The 22,988-nt window shown below is 42.4% G+C and overlaps 1 protein-coding gene across 10 annotated transcripts in view; it reads left to right on the top strand.

Moving 5' to 3' along the window:
• TNRC6A (trinucleotide repeat containing adaptor 6A) overlaps positions 1 to 22,988 on the top strand; it is a 53,747-nt gene that overhangs the window by 26,219 nt on the left and 4,540 nt on the right. For 6 of the 10 annotated variants that reach the window (XM_064461308.1, XM_064461309.1, XM_064461312.1 and 3 more), the window contains 15 exons: positions 4,001 to 4,048; positions 8,830 to 11,418; positions 12,232 to 12,396; positions 12,540 to 12,715; positions 12,896 to 12,976; positions 13,418 to 13,469; positions 14,855 to 14,997; positions 15,669 to 15,806; positions 16,041 to 16,169; positions 16,279 to 16,356; positions 16,619 to 16,829; positions 20,097 to 20,228; positions 21,745 to 21,903; positions 22,288 to 22,428; positions 22,938 to 22,988. The exon at positions 22,938 to 22,988 is cut by the window's right edge and continues 57 nt beyond it. In XM_064461308.1, the coding sequence (XP_064317378.1) occupies positions 4,001 to 4,048; positions 8,830 to 11,418; positions 12,232 to 12,396; positions 12,540 to 12,715; positions 12,896 to 12,976; positions 13,418 to 13,469; positions 14,855 to 14,997; positions 15,669 to 15,806; positions 16,041 to 16,169; positions 16,279 to 16,356; positions 16,619 to 16,829; positions 20,097 to 20,228; positions 21,745 to 21,903; positions 22,288 to 22,428; positions 22,938 to 22,988 (4,293 nt within the window). Of the gene's footprint in view, positions 1 to 4,000; positions 4,049 to 8,829; positions 11,419 to 12,231; positions 12,397 to 12,539; positions 12,716 to 12,895; positions 12,977 to 13,417; positions 13,470 to 14,854; positions 14,998 to 15,348; positions 15,496 to 15,668; positions 15,807 to 16,040; positions 16,170 to 16,278; positions 16,357 to 16,618; positions 16,830 to 20,096; positions 20,229 to 21,744; positions 21,904 to 22,287; positions 22,429 to 22,937 lie in introns of all 10 variants that reach the window. The other 4 variants (XM_064461314.1, XM_064461311.1, XM_064461315.1 and 1 more) reach the window with 3 other exon arrangements.

The raw sequence follows: 22,988 nt of genomic DNA, 5'->3' as shown, positions 1-22,988 counted from the left end.
CGTGGCTTAATATTACGGGATGGTTCCAGCCGTCTTTGTGCAAGTTTCACGCTGAAACTTCAGACATCTTAGTTGCTTGTTGTTGCTAGCAGCGTACAACAGACATGTCTGAACAGATGATGAAGCCAGTATGACCACTGCGATGTTCTGAATTTCCAGTCTTCACCCTAGTAATTGATCCGAGCATGACCGTGGTACAAAGCACCTTTCTTGCATCCAGTTTGGATACACGGATCTCACAAGAAGGGTCTTTCAGACACTTCCTAGAGCATTCTGAATGCATCTCAAGACTTTTATTCTTCCTACCTGGAGATATAGATAGGGTACGACTTGTTCAGAATATCGGAAGTGCTTTTTGTTGTTAGGTCAGAGTTTTTCTTTGTTCATCTACCTGAAGCTAGATTGTCTTACAAAATGGATCAACCTTTGCCTGTATTACTATTAGTATTTGAGTTTAGTTATCTTCTATTATTTTGGGTTGTTATGCATTCTTTTCAGATACCCTTTCAGGAGTAACAAACTTACCTGTTACATGTGCATAACTTGCCGTTCAGTGAATGTGCTAGCGTGCAGTTCAGCAAATTTTTTTGGACAATAAGGGCAGTAAAAGTAACTTCCTTTGTATGGATCCAGATTTGCAAAGGGATTTGGTATTAATGCATGCAAATGCTTAATATGTTGGACAAATACTTCCTTATTTTTATGCTCGTGTTTATTTTTTGACACGCACATAGCGGTGATGTACACTGCTGTGTTAAAACACACGCAGATAGTTTCTTCTGAAACTTCTGAATTCCCAGTGCTTCTCAAAATCAGTGCTTTATACACTAAAAGGATGTGACTCCTAGCCCCTTCAGTTACAAAATAGATTCCTGGAAAATAGCCTTGATATTTCAAGTTTTAGTTAAATTTTGAGCTGTTCTGATTACTGATTCTTGAAGAAGCAGTATTTAAAATGAAAGTAAACAATCAAAGCATTGGAAGCCGTTTATCCGTGTGCCCCTTGAGGAATGTTTCCAGTATTACTTTCCAGTATTATTTTTGTAACATACTGATAGAGCTTTTACCATTCCAAGAACTGATTTTTTTAAAGCAGTTTTTTTTTTTAACTTTGCCTGTATTATTTTATTCCTGTCCATAGTCAGGTTTAAAGTAACCTTTCATATGCTCACTTCTCAGATGAAGCCTCCTCTCCCGCATATATCCTCTACTGGTCAAATTGTGTGGTAGCAAGTTAAATAAAAATTCACCTGTAAGCTAATCTAAGAAGTATTATTCTATATAACTTATTAAACCTCCCATTTGTATCCAGAGGGTTTTCTGAGTATACTGTCCTTCGCTTCACTTCTTGTGAGCACCAGCCCAATATTTAATTGGTTGGGTTCCCATTTGTGTATTGCATTCTCCCCATTTCTGCTCAGTTTTGCTTGATTTTTGTGCTGCCATGGCTGGGCAACCTTTAGGCTATCAACATGCCCCTGTGCAGTGCTACCACAATGCCATACTGAGTGTCTGAGGCAACTGCTGTACTAGGAGTACTTCTGTGGTTTGAATAATATGTTAATTATTAGAATAATATGTCTGCGGGTCCAGCTGGTAACTAAAAGCTTCTGCGAGCCTGTAGGGGAGAGAAGGGTTGCCAAATCGCTTCCCCACCTGAAGAAAATGCTGGTGTTGTGTGTAGCATCCTGTCAGTGGCTGTACTGTCAGGTGTTCGCTGACCGTGCGCTGTGCTCGGGGCGTTCCCGCGTGTGCGAGGCAGGCTGGTCGGAACCGACAGGCGGGGCCGGGAGGCCAGGGCCTCCTTTCTTGGCGCCGTCTGTCTTCCCTCTTGTGTAACCAGGAGCAATGTCTGGTTTGGATGTTTTGTCGGGCTCTTTGAGGGATGTAGCTAAGATGATAGTGCAAAGGAAAATAATTTTTCAGTGCTGGATTTTTGTAATGACTTCAAAATCCTGTCTCCTGAATTGCCTGTGAGGTAACGTGGAGGTGGCCATCGTCCAGCGGCATGCAAGGGTGACTTGGTGTCTTCTGACACCTTTGTACCTGAAAGGAAATACTACTGTCATTTGCCTGTCTCAGTCTTACTCATTCCCTCTCCCTAGTTCCTCTTTTAGCCTCCAACAGCAACTTCTAGGTACTCTCCTTGTTATCTCTGAAATTAAAAATCTCATGAAATTTGATGTATCTGTAGATCCCTTCCTGTTGAAACAATATCCATGTACAGGCCATTTGGGTTAACAAATTTTATATCTTAATGGAATATCTTTGAAGATTAAGTTGTCAACTTTTTTTTAAAGTATTATTTAATAGATATTGGGATGGATCTGTGAAGTCAAAATTGCTGGAATCGGTACTGGCTCCAGCTGAGGTATCTGTCATTCCCTGACAGACCCCGGGGTAGGCTTTCTGGCCAGTTCCAGCTGTTTGCTCAGTGCTCTGTAAAACACAAGTACTGCTAAATTGAAAGTCGTCCTTCAGTTGTCCTGGCCACAGGAAGCTTTTAAACCTTCAGTATTGGAGAATTTTTTCCTTTTATCAATGGGCAAAAAAATGTCTTGTGTTTTGTGTGGACAGTCATCTTCTATTTTGAAAACTAATCTGCTTTGTTTAGAAGTGAAGCTTAAGAAGGGGTAGTCCTGTGGGGTTTTTCTTCCTGCTGTTTTCAGGACATTTGGCTTATCTTTTTTGTAAAGCCTCACAAGTGAAGCTCACGCCATGTAGTACCTCTGAAACAGACGCAGTCTTGTACCAAGGTGGTTATTTTAAGAACTCTACATAAGTAGCTCTTTATCACAACACTTTCATACCCAATTCAGTTGTTTGCTTTACTGGAATTTTCCCCTGTGTAAACTTCAGACGGAAGGAAGGTCCCGAGTGCTGCGCTGGCCTCTGCTTTACAATGCATCAGAGTAGCCAGGTGGTTATTCCACAACGAGATCATGTATAAGGTGAACTAAAATACTTGCCAGCAGTAATTGCTTACAACGGTGGGATGGAACAAAACGGGAGAGCACCGTCAGGCTCCTGGCGCTCGTCCAGTTGCTTGGCTTCCTCCTTTGACGTGAGTGGGTCTCGCTTTATCCTCGTGCACCTCGCAGCAGAGCTGCGAAATGATGTTACAGCCAGAGCCTTTGGAAACAAAAGGTTCTTCCTGTGACTTGAGGGGGGTTTCTTGGCTATTGTAGGAGTTGGGGGAGAAGGGGGCAGTTGGGATTTGCAGTTAGTAGCGATGGAGGTTGACTTAACTTAGGAAACGTTGCCTTAAATGTAACAGTTATGCTCTCCAACTGTAAAATTTGAATCATTGAAATTGAATTTGAAACATTAACTTTGATTTCCTACGCTGCCTATGGGGCACTTAGGAGGAAGAAGCTATGAAAGTGGTAAATGAAAGTTTGTTATGCACAGGCTTAGGTTAAACCAGAGTTGAACTATGTTTAGTTATTTCTGTTTGCTAAATCACGTAGCAAAATAACGACTTTCAGGTGGAGAAAGCGTGCTGTTCAAAAGTGATATGAACTTGCTTCAGTTTCAGGGCTGACCTCTGAAATTCTAAGTTAGTACAGTCAATAATTAACTGGTTTTGGTTTCAATGACTATTAATTCTTCCTCTTTTTTATATAAACCAAACTTTTTAAATTAAGGACATGTTAAATGGTTAATTAAATGCCAAATGTATAAAAACTAAGTAGTAGTGGAAATATTTAGTAAAATAAGCAAAATTCCTAATACTTAAATGTGAATGCTCCGGGTAGAAAGCTGGGTTTGCTCTCTGTCTCTTCCCTGTGGTGTGCCCAGCGCCGTGGGCGAGGCCGTTCAGAACTTGCTGTCGCTGGCACGGTCGGCCAGGCTGAGAGATGGCTCAGAGGGAAACCTTTCCTGAAAAGGGGGTGCTCATAAATGGCTTAAAAGTAACGTGTGGTTTGGGGACTGTTCTCAAAGGGCTAGTTTAATGAAGTAACACTTCTGTACTTCTCTTGCCTTTTTTTTTTTGTAGGCATGCCTCCCATTCGGGACTTGGTGAGCCACTCCCCTAATCAGTCAGGTTAGCTATTTAAATCTCACCTTTTTTTTCTTTTTCCCCTGCTTCGTGTGTTTGCAGTAGTTACGTGTTTCTCACAATTTTGTCGTGGTTTTTATTTATCTATTTTATTCTTTGGCTTATGTTTTTCAATAGCATGTGCTGTGTAAAAGCATACTTCTGTCAGTCATTATCTGTGCCATTACATACTGCGTTTGGTTAAACCTTTTTAATTTTCTAAAATACGTCAGAATTCATACCAAAAAGATGTTTTGACTATGTGGCACCTTAGCTTTAAAATACTAAGTGTCTTTTTTACCTTTACGCTTACATGTTAAATTGCCTCTTTGTGGTATTAAACTGACTAACCTGTGCAAGCCTGTGCTTTATATCAGAGACGTTTCCCAGCACACGGGAGGACACGTGGCTGGGGGCCTTTCAGTTTTGAATGCTGAGTTTGTGCTGGGGTAGCACGTACATGGAGGCCTCAGCCGTGTACGTTGTTTACCGGGTATGATTGCGAAGAACAGTCGCTGTTCATTTTTAAGTGGTATTCTGGAGCGAGTGTGCTGTGTGAGCACTTGGAGACGTGCCGTAAGAAATGCTCTGGAGTAACGTGGCTCGTGCTGTCGATGGTTTGCACCGGCTCTGCTTCTGGCCGTGCCCGTGCCCGTCAGGCTGCTGTGGGCACAACAGTGCTTAGGAGAACTCTTCATGTTGCAGCTCTTCTGATTACCTTGAAGACTGCTCTCAAAGGGGTGATGTTAATCCTCCTCTCCTCTTCCCTCCCCTCTCTTCCCTGTGTTGAATTTGTGCCGTCAGCACAGCTTCTTCATGCGATGGGAAACTAACCTGGGGGTTCATCTCTTTCCCGGGGCCGGGCGAGCTGTGCTGACGCGCCGCAGTGCTGCGGGGGCTTGGGTCCAGCTCGGGCCAGGGCCGGCGCCCTGTGGGGGGGGGAGGGAGGGCGTGCAGGACAGTCCCCTTTAGGAGGGCCGCCACTTGTGCTGGGCTGGGCGCAGGGGGAGGCTCTACCCTTCTCCTGCCAGCTTTCCTGCCCTGCATTAACAGTTCGGAAGCTATTGCAGGGGCAGACAGCTGCAGCTACCGATTCTTGGGTTGGAGTACTCCAAGATGACACGAACAGACTTCAATACCTTTTTCTTTACCACAGAGAAACAGATACGTGATGCTAACAAACATCTCGTCTTTCTGGTTCTGTCATTTTCGTAATAAAGGAGCTTTTCAGCTTGTTTAATAAAAGCTAAAAAGCTGGTTTACCAAAATGCATTTTTTCATAAGGGCCAAAGGTACAATAATTGGGAAGGTGTAGTATTGGCAGTCCGGGGGTGCCAGTACGTTCTGGGACTGGAAAAGGAGACAGAGGGAGCAAGATGACGATGTTTCTTAATATACACATCTTAGTCCTACTGTTTAGTTTAGACCATGTGATAGTACTTGAAAACAAACAAGCTACTTCAGAAAATACATAGTTTTCTGCAAACACTTCCTGCGGGGGTAGCTCATAGCTAGAAAGCTTTAAATTATTAAATCACAAATTATTGGAAGAACCTTAGCAGATTACTGAATTTTAAAAAGGTCAGGTTTGTGTAAGTTTTTTGTCCAGGATTTAAGCAGCAAAAGTTCAGTTGCAGCTTCTAAATAGTTTTGGGGAGAAAACCAAGAGCAGGCTGTGATCGGCTCGTTGCTGTGCACCAAATGTAGTATGGTGTCAGCTGTAACTTTGCCATTTTGGGGTTTGGGGCTGTGTTTGTGGTATCTGCCAGACAGGGAAAATCAGAAAGAATACCGTGGTTATTCAGGATTTGTATACTTAACCTCAGAAGTTTGAGGGTTGTGGAGATTCAGATAGGAATATTTCAGAACAGTGGCTGGCGCTAGAAATCACTAACGCACATTTATGTCCAGAAGAAAGACCGTTAGTCAAGGTAGTGCTGTGTAGAATTGGGTAAACTTCCAGGTGACTGGAAATGAATCACTACATGCTGTTTGTATATTGGCTCATTACAAGCTGTGTAGCACATCTAAATTATAATAGAATTTTAATAAATACATGTTTTCTTTTTATGTATTCTGTTGTTGGGCAAATCAGGGTTTGTTTAGCATTTCACTCTGGCTTGTAGTCATAACCTGTATCTCTCTTGCTGAATTCGGGCTGTTTGCCATCTGTATAGTTCTGTGTTGTTTTTAAAATTTACCGTGTTACTGGGATGATATTTATGTAATCAAGACTTTGTTTTGTTAGAGCAGCTTTTGATGCTGTTGATTCTCTGGTTTGTGAGAGTACAGACAACTCTTAACTTTGATTAGTGGTTTAATACAGGTTAGATGTATTTTTTTAAAAATATCAGTGTAAGATTTGTAACCTTGAGTGGTGTTGGACAATTGCTCGGATACTACGGTGGTTTTTTGAGCAGCACATTCATAGGCGGTTCTGGGTTATGTTCAGCTGAACAAACATCCTCCAGTTCTCCCAAGGACGCTGCGTTGTTCTCTTCAAGACTGTGGAGCTGCCAGGCTCTTCTGACTGTTGCAGTGCTATTTCTACTGGCCACAGGTCTCTTTCCACTACCCCCAGTTCCCCATTGCTGTGCCAGCATCCTTGTTTCTCAGATTGTAGTTCCCATGTGAAGCTTAACCGATTGCTTCGGTGCTCTCAGGCGTCCATCGTCCTGGTGGCCGGAGGAGCAGTGGGTGATCCCTGCTCTGTGCCGCCCCAAGCCCGTACTCTTGGAGGCAGGGTCTTTGGCCAGATTCTTTTCCACTGTAGGAGGAATAATGTTGATATTGATTAAAAATTAATTAAAAATAGACCAAAACTTGTTGCTCATCAGTGTAATATTTAGTAAACTGGCCACAGTAACTTAAATGTAAGGTTTTTTCTTTGTTCCTTCCTGTTCCCTTATAGATCATCAAGATCATAAATTCAAATAATGCAGTATTTGAAATTGGTTACTCTAATTTAAAAATGTGGGGTTTTCTGCTTATCGTGGTGTTATCAAATTCCTTTTAAGAGGTGGAAGCACCGAAACAAGGTCTCTCTTTAAATCAGCTGTGCTTCCCTTCGGATCCTTCAGCCACACTTACACACAATAAACCGCAGGGACCCTCTTTGCGGCTGAGCTGGAGCCCTGAGAACAGGCTCCCGCCGACCGATCCCTGCACGTGAGAGCCCATTGCCAATCCTGTACGTGTTTTTAACCTCTAAGTAAGCAGCAGTTTTGACTAACACTTTAGCAGAGTAGTTGCAACTCAGTTAGTTGTTACGGAGCCGTAGGTAGGGGTTGGTGGGCATCGGAGCTTGGTGCTTGGGTGCTGCTGCAGTTGGCGTTCCCTGTAGCAGAAGGGTGAGACTGGCAGCTTCCTTTCAGACCTCACAGTTAACATGTATTTCTTGGAAACACAAGACACTTGTAAATTAGAGTTATATTTCTAAAGCAGCCAGTCACTAAATGTTCTTGAAATAGCTTTTGAGAGAAATAAGGATTGGTAATTGTAGCATTTTGTTGCTATTAGCCTTGTCTGGTAGCACGAACAGGCACAATTTCATGACGGCATTCAGGCAAAGCAGCTGTGCCTTTTTCTAGACAGATGTAAGGCATGTGCTGTAAAAATCCATTGAGAATGAGCAGGAGCTGTACAACTTTTTTTTCCTCCTATCTTTAGGTGTGCATGTTTTGAATATTCTAAATAAAACCAAAACACTACTAAGAAAAGTTGACATTTTCTTTTTTTTTTTTTTGACAGCCTGAATGTTTTAAAAGGCAGGGAAGCATAGTTTGCTACAGATGCAGCAATTGAGCGGACACTAGCGTGGTTTTTCTTTCAGTTCAAGTGAATACGAAGTAAAAAAACTTTGCTGACATCACGCACTTGTGTTTTCTTGCCAGCTTCATTACTGTTTTTCACGTGCTTCGTGCTTTCATAGTTTCATCTTCTGGTGCACCTGTCTGACTATGTTTTACTATAACAGTTTGGCTGGGGGAGGTCTCTGCAGTAAAGCTTTAGGCATACGAGATGAAAATTGATACCACTTATTTTATCACAAATACTCCGTGGTACTCCACATACTCCATGGTGCATGTGAAAAAGTGTATAAGTTAACTAGGATGTATGTCCTCTTGATTCCCAGACATGATCAGCTTATTTACTGAAGAAGAAACACCAGTTCCTACATAAATGAAAATGAGAAGTGTCAGTTCAGCTACTGCGATTAATCTGTACTTCTGCAGCAGCAGAACTTCAGGCTGGGCTTCTGGGTTTTGTGTCCAATTGTTGTCTAAAAGAAAGGATCTTAAATAACTGAAGAAATCTTACAGAATGTCTTTTAATGGGGTGGGAGGGTGTGTGTTTCTCTGGCTATTGTCACATAGCAATTGGTTCTGCTAGGTCAGTTTAATATCCCGTTTAGATTTCTGCCTTTCGGTGTCTTTGATTTTTATATAGTATTGTTTTTAGTATGTATATGTTATTAGAAAATACTTCATATATGGTGAGATAGAGCATTTTTTAAAAAAACTGGTTTCTCTGGTACAAAGAACTACCTTTAGGAGTGCTTCTTTGCTTTCTGTGAGAGTGCCGCTTTGCATGCTGGTGAGGAGCATTCTAGGTTATGCATGCAGCGGTGTTCTGGACAGCTTTCTCTGTCCCCGTCAGTGGCTGTAGTGCTAAGCAAAATAATCCTTGGCTTCGTATCTTTATACATTAGTTTCTTCCCTTCTGTTTTATGAAGGTGTAATACTAAATTTATAATAATGCTCTTGGACTTTCCTTCTTCTCTTTAGATCTGAACCACAGTGGTCTAGGATCCCATTATGAAAATTCTCACTGGGGACCAGTCTCTTCAAATAGTGACTCCAGCACAAACTGGGATAAAGTTATTGTAGACGGCTCTGACAAAGAAGCATGGCCATCAATCACTGGCAGTGACCCAGAGCTGACATCAGAATGTATGGACACTGACTCTGCCTCTAGCTCTGGGTCAGAGAGAAACCTCGTTATAATGGCTTCAGGGAGCACAGGTGGTGAAAATGATGGCATTCGAAATGGCATTGGACATGGTTCTCAAAATAAGTTTGTGGTTGGTAGCAACAGCAATAATGTGGGCAATGGAAGTATTAATGGGCCATGGGGTTTATCCCATGGAACCATAATAAGCACATGTCAAGTTTCTGTGGATGCTCCTGACAGCAAATCTGAAAGTAGCAACAATAGAATGAATGCTTGGGGCACCATAAACTCTTCATCAAATGGAGGGTTAAATCCAAGCACTTTGAATTCGAATGGCAACCATGGTGCCTGGCCTGTATTGGAGAACAATGGACATGCCCTGAAAGGGTCTGTAGGGAGCGGTAATCCTGGCACAAGTATTCAGTGCAGTACCATAGGTCAGATATCTAACAGTCAGAGTATTAACTCTAAAGTGGGTGGTTCAGCCCATGGTTCCTGGGGAAGCCTTCAGGAAAATTGTGATTCTGAAGTAAATGGTACAAGGAAGGTTTCATTCAGTGGGCAACCTCAAAACCTTAACACTGAAATGAATGGACCAAATAACACTACTAACTTTATGACCTCTAGTTTACCAAACTCTGCTGGTTCAGTGCAGATTAACGAACTGCCTAATAATACAGGGCATGGGGCCTGGCGCGTGAGCACAATGAATCATTCTCAGATTCAGGCCTCTCCAGTTACAAACGGCACTTCCATTTCTCATCTTAGCAATGGTGAGACAAAAAACGGTGGATCTTATGGTACTACATGGGGTGCCTATGGTTCTAATTACTCTGGAGACAAATGTTCAGGCCCAAACAGCCAAGCTAATGGTGACACTGTGAATGCAACTCTAATGCAGCCAGGCATTAGCGGGCCTGGCAGCACTAACTTTCAAATCAACGGGAATAAAGGAGGAGGGGTGTGGGAGGCAGGGACGGTCAACTCCCAGAATATGCCGTGGGGAAGTGGAAATGGTGCGAGTGCTGGCGGGAGTAGAAGAGGATGGGGCAACCCGGCACAAAACACTGGCACTAACATTTCAAATGGAGAATGGAGTAAACTGCCTAGTAATCAGCATTCCAATGAAGGCGTGAATGGAAACAGCAGGAAGTTTACAAACGGATGGAAATCTACTGAGGAGGATGACCTTAACAGCCAGAGTTCTGCTCCTTCTCAGATAACTGAGCAGAACAGCGCATGGGCCAAAACAGGTACGGGGGACAGCGAAGGTAGTTCGGAGAGCACTGGATGCCACGAAGACAGAGTAACTACAGAAGGACAGAATCGAGAGAGAAGGAAAGTTGACCAGCATGCATTACTCCAAAGTATAGTGAACAGAACTGACTTAGATCCACGTGTCCTTTCCAACTCTGGCTGGGGACAGACTCCAATCAAACAGAACACTGCCTGGGACACCGAAACGTCTCCAAGGGGTGAAAGAAAAACTGACAATGGGACAGAGGCCTGGGGAGGCTCTGTGACACAGACTTCCAGCTCAGGGGGGTGTGTGGATAGACCTAGCCCTAATAATAACGATACCTCATCTGTATCAGGGTGGGGAGATCCAAAGTCTGCTACAAGGTGGGGAGACTCCAAAGGGTCAAACAGCCAAGGGGGGTGGGAAGAAGATTCTGCTGCTACAGTAATGGTCAAGAGCAATCAGTCGTGGGGAAGTGGCAAAGAGGAGAAGTCATCTTGGAATGACGCACAGAAGATCAAACAGGGATGGGTAGATGGACAAAAGGCCAGCCAGGGTTGGGCAGCTTCTGCCGGTGACAGCTGGGGCGAAAATTCAAGAAGTAACCATTGGGGTGAGGCTAAGAAATCCAGTTCAGGAGGTAGCGACAGTGACAGATCAGTGTCTGGTTGGAATGAGCCAGGTAAATCAAATTCTGTTCCTTGGGGAGGTAATAATACAAACCCAAATAATTCTTCAGGATGGGATGAGCCTGCAAAGTCTAATCAGAACCAGAGCTGGGGAGACCCTCCGAAATCCAATCAGCCTCAAGGTTGGGGGGATTCATCAAAGCCGATCAACTCTCCAGAATGGAACAAACAAGATGTTGGCTCTTGGGGAGCACCGTCTGCCACAAACAAGCCCCCAGGGTCGGGCTGGCTGGGCGGACCGATGCCGGCACCAGCGAAGGAGGAAGAACCCACTGGCTGGGAGGAGCCATCCCCTGAATCAATACGCCGCAAAATGGAAATTGATGATGGAACTTCTGCTTGGGGTGATCCAAGCAAGTACAACTACAAAAATGTGAATATGTGGAATAAAAATGTCCCAAACAGTAGCAGCAGTTCAGACCAGCAAGCACAGGTACATCAGCAGCTACTGTCTTCAAGTGCCATGTCTAGCAAGGAGAGCAGTTCGGGTTCTGGTAAGGCTTGGTTTTACGCAAATTTGTGTTTTCTGTTAATTGTAAACCAATTATTTTGTTCTTGCTTCGTATAACAGTATTTTAGTTTCAAAGGGGAAAGGGGAAGGTGCCAATGAAGCACCGTTTTTATTTATTTAAAAAAAAATAACAGCACTGCTCCTAAATGTTTGATATTTTTATACAGATTGGAAGATCTGTCTAGTTTGAAATAGCTTGAGTAATAAAGACTAGACAGCTCGGCTTGAATTCTGGGGTGTGGGAGCACAGAAAATGTTTAAAATAGTATCTGAGGAATGAAAGTCTTTTTCTTAATTTGATTCTAAAACAGTTAAAACTTAATGTTGCCAAAGACCACCCCAGAAAAAGCGTTGAGCGGCTACAGGACAGGATGAACTTTTTTGTGGTTTTATATGGGCTCAAGGTCAGACTTCCTGATCTTGTAGCTTTGGGAGCAGTGAATAATGAAACTTGGAGATGAGCTTGAATGGTGTTTATGAAGTGTTTTGTGCTCTGCTTCTTTTTCAACTGCGAAGAGGAGTGGCTTAAATACGAGCAGCTCTTTGGAACTTTATCTTAGAAATTTCTGTTATCAAATGTAATTCTTTACATATGAAATTTCTATTTTTGTGAGGTATTTTTTTAACGGAACAGCTTAGAGTTGTGATAACTACCTTCATACAAAATGTAAATGTGTACTAATATGCTTTTTGCTGTATGTTATGGATCTAGAAAAGGCAAAACACTTGAGTCTCTTTAGATAGCTTTTTAAATCCTCCTTAAAAACACGCCAGTAACTCATACTGCTTTAAAAAGGTTGGGGAGAGCCTTCTACTCCAGCCACTACTGTAGATAATGGAACTTCAGCGTGGGGTAAACCCATGGATACTGGTACTAGCTGGGGAGAGCCCATCAGCGATGCAGCAGGCACCTCTGGCTGGGGAAACGCTTCTCTTGGTCAACAGGCTTCAAATAAACCTGGTGAGTGCTTTCTGCGTCATCTTTGAATAAAGCTTTACATTTTGAGAGCTTTTTTTATCTTGAAGTAAACATCAAGCCAACTTCTGCATTAAGGGTGGTCAGGTGCTCCTGAGGTGTTAATGTGCAATTTTTCTCACAACCAGGGCCTAAATCTATGCAAGACAGTTGGTGTGGAGATGATATGCCATTGACAGGCAGTCGTCAGACCAGCTGGGAGGAAGAGGAGGATGTAGAGATTGGAATGTGGAACAGCAGTTCTTCACAAGAAGCTAACCCGTCTTTAAATTGGCCACCATATATGAAAAAAATGCCCACAAAGGTAATGAGGAGGTTGAGTCAAGGCTTTAGCACTGTCATCGCTTCTAAAACCTGAGTCAGAGCGGATTGCCGCACTGAGCGGAGACCCATTAAGCTTCATTCATAACATTTTATGATGTAATTTAAGCAGTAGGTGGTAAACGTCTTCTGAGTATCACAGGAATTCCTTTCTGTTTTTAAGGGAATAATGAAAGGTGGAAACAAGCAAGATGAAACATGGATCAATCCATTCCTTAAGCAATTCACAAATCTCAGTTTTTCAGTAAGTATTTACCTTTACCTGGCATTCCTGCCGTCTTACAGTGCTAGTTCTAGTGCACAAAGATTAAATGCTGAATTGCCTAGTGTTCATTTTCATAGTATTTTCCTTTTTACTTCTGTTTGTCTGTCCTCTGTCACCCATCCCTTTTCTTTTCATCCTCATTACAAAAAGACCTATCAATTGCTTAAAAGTATTTGTGTAAGCACTACCCAGGTATTCATCCAATAGTCTGATGTTTTCCTTAATGTTACGTAGGTTTTTTGGTGTAGATACCTGCTTTCAGTTGGGTAACAACTAAAGGGAGAAAGTGCTTCAGAATAGCATCCGATTTCTCTTGATTTTTCTTTCTTGCAGGTTTGAATTGAAATAGTGTATAGGAATCTTTTTGTTTTAGCTTTTAAAATTTTTACTAAGTAATTATGATGCATTTTATTACTTCAGAGAGAATCACCAGAAGAAACCATACAGAGCAATAAGATGGACATGTCTGGAGGTAAGGCTAGGAGAACCTAGCTAGGTTTGATTGCTTTCCTTTCCAGTCTCTCTTTTAGTTTATATCCATCTGTAAATTACTTTTTAAAAACAATATATAATATATATACAGCTATAGCTGTCTAGTTAAATCTGTTTCCCTAAAGAAAAGGAATACCCTACTGAGAAAAAAAACTTGTGCGTGAGTAGCGCTGCACACCTGAATCACCTGGTCGCTATAGTAACATCATCCATAAATCAGGCGAAGCTTACATGTATTAAGCTGACACGAAAGAATGTTTTCAGGGCGTGGTGGGTTTGTTTCTGGTAGCAGAAGTATCCAGCTCGCCTTCTGGGTACCTTCGCTGAGCATGAACAGAAATGATCCGAGCGCTGCGCTCGCTCGCTGTGGTTCGTTCTTGAACGCGTTTTCAGTTGTAAGAACTAACTAAATACCGAACAATTGTTTTCAAAACGTTCAAACCTGAGTGTAAAATGACTCGTGAGCAGTTTTTATTTGAATCCGTTGACTGTTACGATTCCTCTAGCGAACCAGAAGTGGTATAATTCTTTAATACATTAATAGCAATGTGTTATAGCGATAGAATATTTAATTAAAAGTAATTGTAGCATTGTAGTTTTTATTGTAGTTGCACTCTTTATTCAAGTTTAAAATTGGGTGTTTTCACTTGGGCTCGCAGTCCATTTTATAAATAAATTGTTCTTTGAATTTCAGATTGCAATATTAATGGCAAGCCTCACATTTAAATTATTTCAATTTTTTAAATTTGAATTTAAAACATCTGCTTGGAAAGTCATTCTCTTGCACTGCATGCATTGAAGTATTAAATGGACTGCTTTTATTTCTGCTTATATCTTGATCTAGCTTGTCTAGTGGAATTAAATTTTAAGTTATCTTTTATCATTGCCTTTAATAAACACAAATACTTGAAATTTGTGAGGTGTTTTTTTATTAGCTCAGTCAAATTAAAGAGCCTCTGAAATATGGCACAAATGATACCACTTCGAAGCCAAGACAATGCTTATTGCTACTAAAAAGAAAAAAGGTGGCATTCACAACTTGAAGCTCACCCTTAAACAATGAACACTTTCTTGTTTTCAAGAGAAAACTGAAGATAATGCTTCTGTGAAGCCTGGCAAAATCTGTGGACACTTTGCTGATTGCAAGTTTTAAGTCGTCTGTAGCCATCGATTCATGGTGTTGCCTTTCCCGTTTCGGTAACGCCCGGCGAGTTGAAAGCTAGACTGATGTTTCCTCTTACTAGTATCTATCTGGAGAGCCGTAGTAGTTCAGCCCTTTGTAAGCACAAACCAGTTTCTAGTGTGTCTGGAAAACGGAATAATCTTTGATGCAGTGCTGTAGTCACATCTCCCACCTTTTCTCAGGGTTATTGCAAGATAAGCGCATGGAGATGGATAAGCATGGCCTCGGCGTTGGAGATTACAATCGTGTGGTTGGAAAAGGCCCTGGTTCTCGTCCTCAGATTTCCAAAGAGTCTTCCATGGATCGCGGTCCTTACTTCGATAAGGTTAGTAGGTGTCTTTCTGGTGGACACCTCTAAACTTCTTTGACTCTGCATTCTAAGTAGTTATCTCTGTGTTCCTTAGCTTTCTGCACTTAGTGGAGAGGAAAGCGAGGGCTTTCTTGTTAATCCATAAGATATGTTTTGCTCTTTTTAACTTACTGATATATATAATACTAAGCACTTTCTGTAGCCCATTTGCAGTGCAAATGACTAACCTGATCTCTTTTGTTTTCTGCCTATTTCCTGCTGGTGCTGGACTGTCATGTGACTCTTCCCTTCTGTTCCTGGCAATGGTTTCTCCCTTCTGCTTGCTTGCTGGCTGGTTGTTGCGCATCGGTTTGTCTGTCCAATCAGGATGGCATTGTAGCAGACGAGTCCCAAAACATGCAGTTTATGTCCAATCAAAACATGAAGCTTCCCCCTTCAAATAATGCACTACCTAACCAAGCCCTTGGCTCCCTAGCAGGGCTGGGTATGCAAAACTTGAATTCTGTTAGACAGGTAAGGCTGCGTGCATATCCTTGGCATGTTACTTGACAGCATTTAATGCCTTTTGATATTAAAGTCTAGCTACCTATGTGATTGATATGTGTTTAACTTCTAATGCAAATGCATGGGGGTGGGAGAAGCAGCAGCAGAGGTTCATTGTCGCTAACCGTCCATCCTTTCCGCAGAATGGCAATCCCAGTATGTTTGGTGTTGGTAATATAGCAGCACAGCCCAGGAGCATGCAGCAGCCTCCAGCACAACCTCTTAATTCATCTCAGCCTAATCCACGTGCTCAAGTGCCTCCTCCATTACTATCCCCTCAGGTAACTGGATACGTAAAACAGCCTGTGTACAGACTACCAAAGTGCTGCTTCAGAAGCTTGTGTTTTATTTACTGGTGTTGCCAGTATTTATTCTGTAAATATTTGGAAATGTATTTGGCTCGATGAGTGTTTCAGAAACCATACAACTGTTGGCCAGAGGTTCTAATATTCTACATCTAGTGTAACTAATTGCCCGTTACCATCAGTCACTCTTCATTCTGGTCCCTTTTGCAGGTTCCAGTATCATTACTGAAGTATGCACCAAACAACGGTGGCCTGAGCCCACTCTTTGGCCCACAACAGGTAGCCATGTTGAATCAACTGTCCCAGTTAAACCAGCTTTCTCAGATCTCCCAGTTACAGGTAAGCTAACAAAGCTAGTCGCTCTGTGTTTTGTTTGAAAGTCTAAGTAGAGACTTACGTCAGCTGTAAACTGTTCTTAAAAAAACCACCACAAAACACTGTCTCCTAGCGGTTGTTGGCTCAGCAGCAAAAAGCGCAGAATCAAAGAAGCATGCCTTCTGGTGGTCGTCAACAGCAGGAGCAGCAGGTAAATAAATACGTTTATTATTAACTTTTCAAGCTATCTTTAAAAACCGTTTTTTCATCCTGAGCTGCGTTTCTTGTTCTAAATTGTATTAAAGTGTGCAAGAGCGAATGGGATTTTGACAAGCTTTAAAGGAGTGACTTAGCTTAATGCTGGGGTTTTGCGGTGCTAAGATGCACGGAGCACAAAGCTGCATTTCATGATCTTTCTTTAAATGTGGAAAAGCTTTTGCCTATTTTTATTGTAACTGCTCTGTTTTTTTAAGGGTCGATCTCTTAGTATGCAGCAACAGATGATGCAACAGTCCCGTCAGCTTGATCCAAACCTGTTAATGAAGCAGCAAACTCCACCCTCCCAGCAGCAGTCACTCCATCAACCCACCATGAAATCTTTCCTTGAGAACGTCATACCCCATGCTACTCCTGAGTTACAAAAAGGGCCGTCACCAATAAACGCGTTCAGCAGCTTCCCTATAGGTGGGTTTCTCCATGCTGATTTCATACAATCAGTTAATGCTTATGTGACACACAGCCTTCTCTTTTCACGTTGCCTGCCTCCTCTGAAAACAATGGTGATTGTAATCCTCTTAGTACTTAGGATTTTAATGGAAGTAGTAATTCTCGGTGGGGCGTATCCAGTTACCTTTGCTCACTAAAGAACTTTTTTTGCAAGTGCACTCGTTCCCAGAAGTGACTGTCTGTGTTCCAGTGAAAAATGCTTTACGTTCTTAAAAGAACGTCTGTCTCCTTTTATTTCTGGGTTTTTTTTTATCCTCTGGGGCCTGAGAATGATACAAAGTCCTTTTGCAGTTATGATTCCTGGAGCTAAAGGACTTTTAGAAGTAGAATCCGTACAAAGAATCCATTGATGTGGTCTTGTTTCTTTGGACTTTAAAAACGTTTTCGATGAATCTGGAATGTCACGGGTAGAAGAAAATGTTAGTTTCCCTTTCAGAGGTTTTTGCCCAGGGAAGAAAGCTTTTACTTCTGCATTTTTACAGAACGGTTGTCTCATTTCAGGCAAAATGTCTGAACATTTATAAACACAAACATCTCCTGTTTCTTTCTCCCTATGTTTCCAGGCTTCTGTCCAATTTCTACTTCAGAAATTCCAGGCTTGTATATTTTCTCCTTACTTTAGGTCCCTTTTTAATGCTATCTTATACTTACTACAACTGTATACCATTTCCCTCTTGTTCCTTACCCCTATTTTTTTCCTCCTCTTCAGTTTGCTTTTCTTCTACATTATTCTAATCTGCTCATTTCTGTTGGGCTGATTTCCCCTGCATTCTCATTGCCCTTTGTAGAAGAGATTGTTTAATAGAGACCGCTGCTGAAATCCTTGTGCTTATAGGGGGAGTGTCACGGAGCCGGTGGGTCGGTGCAGGCCGTGCTGCTGCACTGCATGTGGCTCACTGGAATTTTGCTTGTGGCCAGTCTTAAGCCCAGGCTGCTGCTGAATAGGTGCTGCTGCTGATTGGCATCAAGGTCTAACTACTGCTTCCATTCAAAGGCCAAGGCATAAGAATGAAGTTCGTTAGCTACTCCAGATGCTATGATAGGTCTAACAAAAGGAATATTTAACTTTCTCACCAAACTTCATGGTGAGCAATTGCATCCTGCCTACATTAGGTTCCTTTCTGGCTTATTTCTTGAGTTGAATTGCTGCAAATTATTGTTAAGTAGCTGCTTTCTCACCTTAATCATTGCCACGTTTCAGGAACCTGCAGTATATGTAGGATTGCTTTGAGGTCCCTCAGGAATCTGCTGCAGTATGTGTAAGAATTCTGTGGGAGCCCTTTGGAATAGTACTGAATAGTGATATAAGCAAGAGGAGCCACATTCAGTCCGCAAATAAAAGCTTAAGGGCAAAAATAGTAGGTTGCTGGAATTTCTTCACCCTTTGGTGAATAATTGAGTCAAGAGGAGTATTGGTAGCGTCCTCTAAGTGCACAAGTACAGTAGCACAGTCATGTGAGAAGGCGCTGAACTTGCCAAGTTGTCTTCTGGAAAATCTTGCAGGTATGTTGTTTTTCTCCGTGTTCTAATACAAGCATCAGGAGACCTAGCAACAAAAGGAGAGGGCGGTCCTCTTCACCTTCTGGGGAGCTGAATTTATTGAGCTTCACCAGATATTTGTTCATCAAAAGCAGAGATTGGGGATGGGTGCTGCAGTTACATCCTCATTCATTTATAGAATTCAGTATTTCTAATATTAAAATTACCTCTTTCTGCCAAATGGTGAGTGTAGCTGAACCATATAAAATCTTTCACAATTGGATATGAAAAATTACTTCTGGGAAGACTGTTTAAATTCTAGGTTATGTCCAGGGACGAGCGTTCACCCCTCAGTCCGCAGGTTTCAAATACAGAGCTACGGCCGTGGGTCTGTGCCTGCCAAGGGGCTGGCATTGACCTTGTCAGCTAGAGGTGCCTGTTTGCCAGCTTGTGATCTTCCTTCTTTTAGAGGTCTGTCTTCTGCAAGCTTCTTCAGAGTTAGAAGAAAGGTTATTGCTCTGACAACAGCAAAATGCCAGAGGGAGAGGTGTCGGCAACTGTATTGACTGGACTTCTCCTTTTTTCTGTTTCACGTATTGATGTTATATTTTGTAAAACTCAGCTGTCCTGTTACCAAGGCACTTTCTCTGAGGCTTTTCAAGGGGCTGATTTTCTGGCATCAGCAGCTGTTCATGCGTTTAAGAAAAACAAATGAGGGGGAAAAAAAAACAAACAAACAAAAAAAAAAAAACAAAAAAACCAAACAAAACTAACCAAACCAGCTTTTATATGGCAGGGAGTATTGACTTAGGAACAAAATGAAGCATTAGTTTCCAGTGCTGAATGAAGGTGCTTCTAGTAGAGATTTGAGAAGTTCCCTGTGTGTCTCTGGCCCTAAGATAAAATGTTGTAGTGATTTTATTTTCAGAAACAAAGTAAATAGACCTGAAGGGCTGGAAATGTAACCAGGTGTGGCTGTGAATTGCGGATACGTACAGACCTGGAAAGGGGGCAGGTGTGCCAGAGCCAAAAGCCCAGAGTAGCTGGTTCCCACAGGTGGCATGGTGTTGATTCTTTGGCAGATAAACATTCTGAAATACAGACAACAGCTTAGAACAGGCAAAGACAAGTTTTGTTTTCTCTTACTGAGGTTTTCATACAGTGTGAGCTGGATAAATGGAGGAGGGGAGTAGTGTTGCTGGTGCGGTCCCTCGCAAAGTGCTTCTCTGCCTGTGCCAGCGTGGTTCAGAAGCTGGTGAGGTGTCCTGTTGAACAGCCCGGATAAGTGTGGGAATGAGGTAACTGCAGGTACCAGTACATAACTCCTGCTGAACAGGGATGAGTACAGACACACCCTCCTGCTGAGAAAAGTGTCTTTTATAACTGAGCTTAGCTCTTCAAAGTGGAGTACTGCTTTGTGCAGGTGAGATCGGCTGTTGTGCTGGTGCGAGGCTGGCGTTAGAAAGGCCCCGTTTTACTTCCTCTGCCTTCCTCAATGGCTTCTTCCACTGACATTTTTGCATGAAGGCGTGAGCTGAGAACTTCAGAGTGCTTTGCATTGCTTAGCTTAGCTTCTGTCTGTAGTAAGTTCACTATATTAAATGCTAGAATGTTTCTCAAAAAACAGAGACTTGGAAGCATGAAATAACCGTAGTAATATGCTCTTAAATGTTGATCAGGACAATAGTGGTAATTAGCACAAGAAAAACATTTAGTCTGTATTTCATAAGCTCTGTATGCTTTTAGGAATGAACTCAAACTTGAATGTAAACATGGATATGAGCAGTATTAAAGAGCCACAATCTCGACTGAGGAAATGGACTACAGTAGACAGCATTTCTGTGAACACATCGTTAGATCAAAACTCCAGCAAACATGGTATGTCAAACGGGCCGTTAAGTAGCATTTGACGTCATGCGTCAGATTTTCACATTCTATGTATAAAATGGAGGTTTGCTATATTTAGGCCTGTAGTTGTAACCGCTGTTGGTTGTGTTGCTTGTAGCTGTCAGAATTTGGGTTGTGTCTGTGCCAAACTCGCTGCCTGTCTTGTACAGCAGCCCATAGCCTTCTTGAATGCTTTTACTTACAGAAGTGATCTTGTGATGAGATTAAGTAGAAACGTTGTGCAGAATCCCTTTTTTTAACCAGACCTAAGCGTGACTATCGCTACTAGTTATTGGAATGCTTTGTACACGTTTAAACCAAAAGCTTTAGATTTTCTAGCTTGCTTTCCACCCACCCTGCTGGCCTTAAGGTGATTTATGGAGATTTAATAACTCTGTGTGCATGCATTCTGGTCATGTCTGGCGTTTTTAGTTACAGGTTTTGGTTACGAACGTGTACATTTGCATTCTAAAAATGGGGAGGGCTTAGGGGGGTAGACTAGTACTATTGCTGCGCTTAGTATTAGAGGAGGTGGACTTGGTTGCTTCATATTTCATTCCAGTAATCAGGATTCATATGACACTTCAACTGTTTCAGTTGCTTGAAATCTCATCCAGTTAAAATTTGAGTCTACAGCACAAAGGTTCTGTGTCTAAAGATAGTTATGTCTCCAGTCTCCTGTTACTGTTCAGTCTTCAGATTGTGTGGGTATTTTTAGATTTGTCAGCTGTTTCACTACTACGAAATGACTTGCTGCCTTAAGCATCTAGTGGAGATACCCTGCTACTGCACCCCTGAACTTCACCTGATGGTTACAGGTGAACACAAGTCAGAAGCGTTGGTGTTCCTTTAGCTGTAGGTGATGTTTTCTGAACAGCATTGGGAATTTGGTTGTTTGAACTCCGCATTGCATTGAATCACTAGTTATAGGTCACTTATTCCCTCACAGCTATAGAATATCTTTGCCTTTGCCGTGTAATAACTTTTAAACTTCTCACAGGGCTTGCACAGAATCAAATAGACTCTGTACAGTGCTTTAGTGCCTTGCTCTGCCTCCAGTGATTTTTATTTTTTTCCCCTCCCAGGAATGAGTAGAATTTACAGAGCGTTGCAGTAGCTAAAGACCCTTCAGATTTGTAGATGTTTCTTCCAAGAGCACCCCCATCACAAAATGTATTCATGACCCCTGTTGTCCAGTTGGGGTCTCACACAATGATCTTACCCTCCTCAATCAATATTTTTGTTACATTTCATAAGTATACCATTTTAATGAGATGATTTCATGGGAGATTATTCGTATGGTTTTCTCCTGAATTATTCAGAGACATTCCAGTTTAGATTATATAATTCTGTATGATTCCTATATAACGTGCTATCATAAGAGGGCAGTATACCGCTATACATTTCATGAATGCTTTATGTGGGCATGTTTTTGTGTATAATAGGTATACGAAAATATAAAAATTGGCTATGAAAAATGTTTGACGACTATTTTTTTTCCTTTTAGGTGCTATTTCAAGTGGTTTTAGGCTGGAAGAGTCTCCATTTGTTCCATACGACTTTATGAACAGCAGTAATTCACCAGCCAGTCCTCCTGGATCTATTGGGGATGGCTGGCCCCGTGCCAAATCGCCTAATGGCTCTAGCAGTGTTAACTGGCCGCCAGGTACGCGCCGCCGGTGCTCGCTCTTCGCATGGCTCCTGCTGCTCAGCTGCGTTTCTCCTGCGTGCCCTGGTCACGACATGTGGAGGGGTGGGGAACGGGGCTACAGAAAAGCATTAAGGCTGTGTTTTTAGCAGATTGAAATTGAGGCCGGTAGTTTTACTGTACAAAGAGGAGTGTATCTTCCCGCTTGGAGATTCTGCCCTCGTGAGGTGGGACCAGAACAACTGGAAATAAAGCAAATACAGTGAAAAGACAACTGAATTTAGTCAACTAAATGCTTAGAAGGTTTTGTATTTTTGGTCGTTAAGAGATGTATTGTTTAGACAGTTTTTTCCTTAAGAAAAAATAATCAAAATAAGCTTCTTCTCTGAACCTCTGTTCTAGAGTTTCGTCCTGGTGAGCCATGGAAAGGTTATCCAAACATCGACCCTGAAACTGACCCTTACGTCACTCCTGGCAGTGTCATAAACAATCTTTCAATTAATACTGTGCGGGAAGTTGACCACCTCAGGGACAGGAACAGTGGTACGTTCGGGTGCTACGTTTTCCCATCGTGTGCTGACCTTCCTTCCGTCGCACAGAGACACTGTTTACTTGGAGATGTGTTTGCTACTTGCTCATCTCCTTGTTTATCTTTTGTATTGTGGATTTCACGGCTGAAAAGCTCATCTTTGGCTCAAGCGCCGCTACTTGATGCGATGCAACAGATATTCCAAGAATGCGGGTAGAGTGAGCGAGCGCTGCTGATCTGCATTCCGATGTCATTCTGTGCACAGAGAGGCAGTGTGTTTGGAAGTAGGCAAGCAGAACTCGGCCACCTAGCCGTCACAGTAATGTCACTGGCTTTGCTCGAGCGAGCGCAGGGCGCTTCCCGCTGGTGAGCGTGCTCGCCACCACATGCCTTTGGGTCAAGAGCGGAGGGGGGGCTCTCATCTGACTGTGCACATCTGCTCAGCCTGGACTACAAGCCGTGCCTTTGAATTTTATTGCATGTGTGATGCTCTGTGCTGTGACTGACTTTGTCTTTATTACAGGGTCATCCTCATCTTTGAACACCACGCTGCCTTCAACTAGTGCCTGGTCAT

This window comes from Phalacrocorax carbo, chromosome 10 (genome assembly GCF_963921805.1).
Source record: "Phalacrocorax carbo chromosome 10, bPhaCar2.1, whole genome shotgun sequence".
NCBI lineage: Eukaryota > Metazoa > Chordata > Aves > Suliformes > Phalacrocoracidae > Phalacrocorax > Phalacrocorax carbo.
The sequence above is the reverse complement of the archived record's forward strand: the minus strand, read 5'-3'. Positions and strand labels throughout refer to the sequence as shown.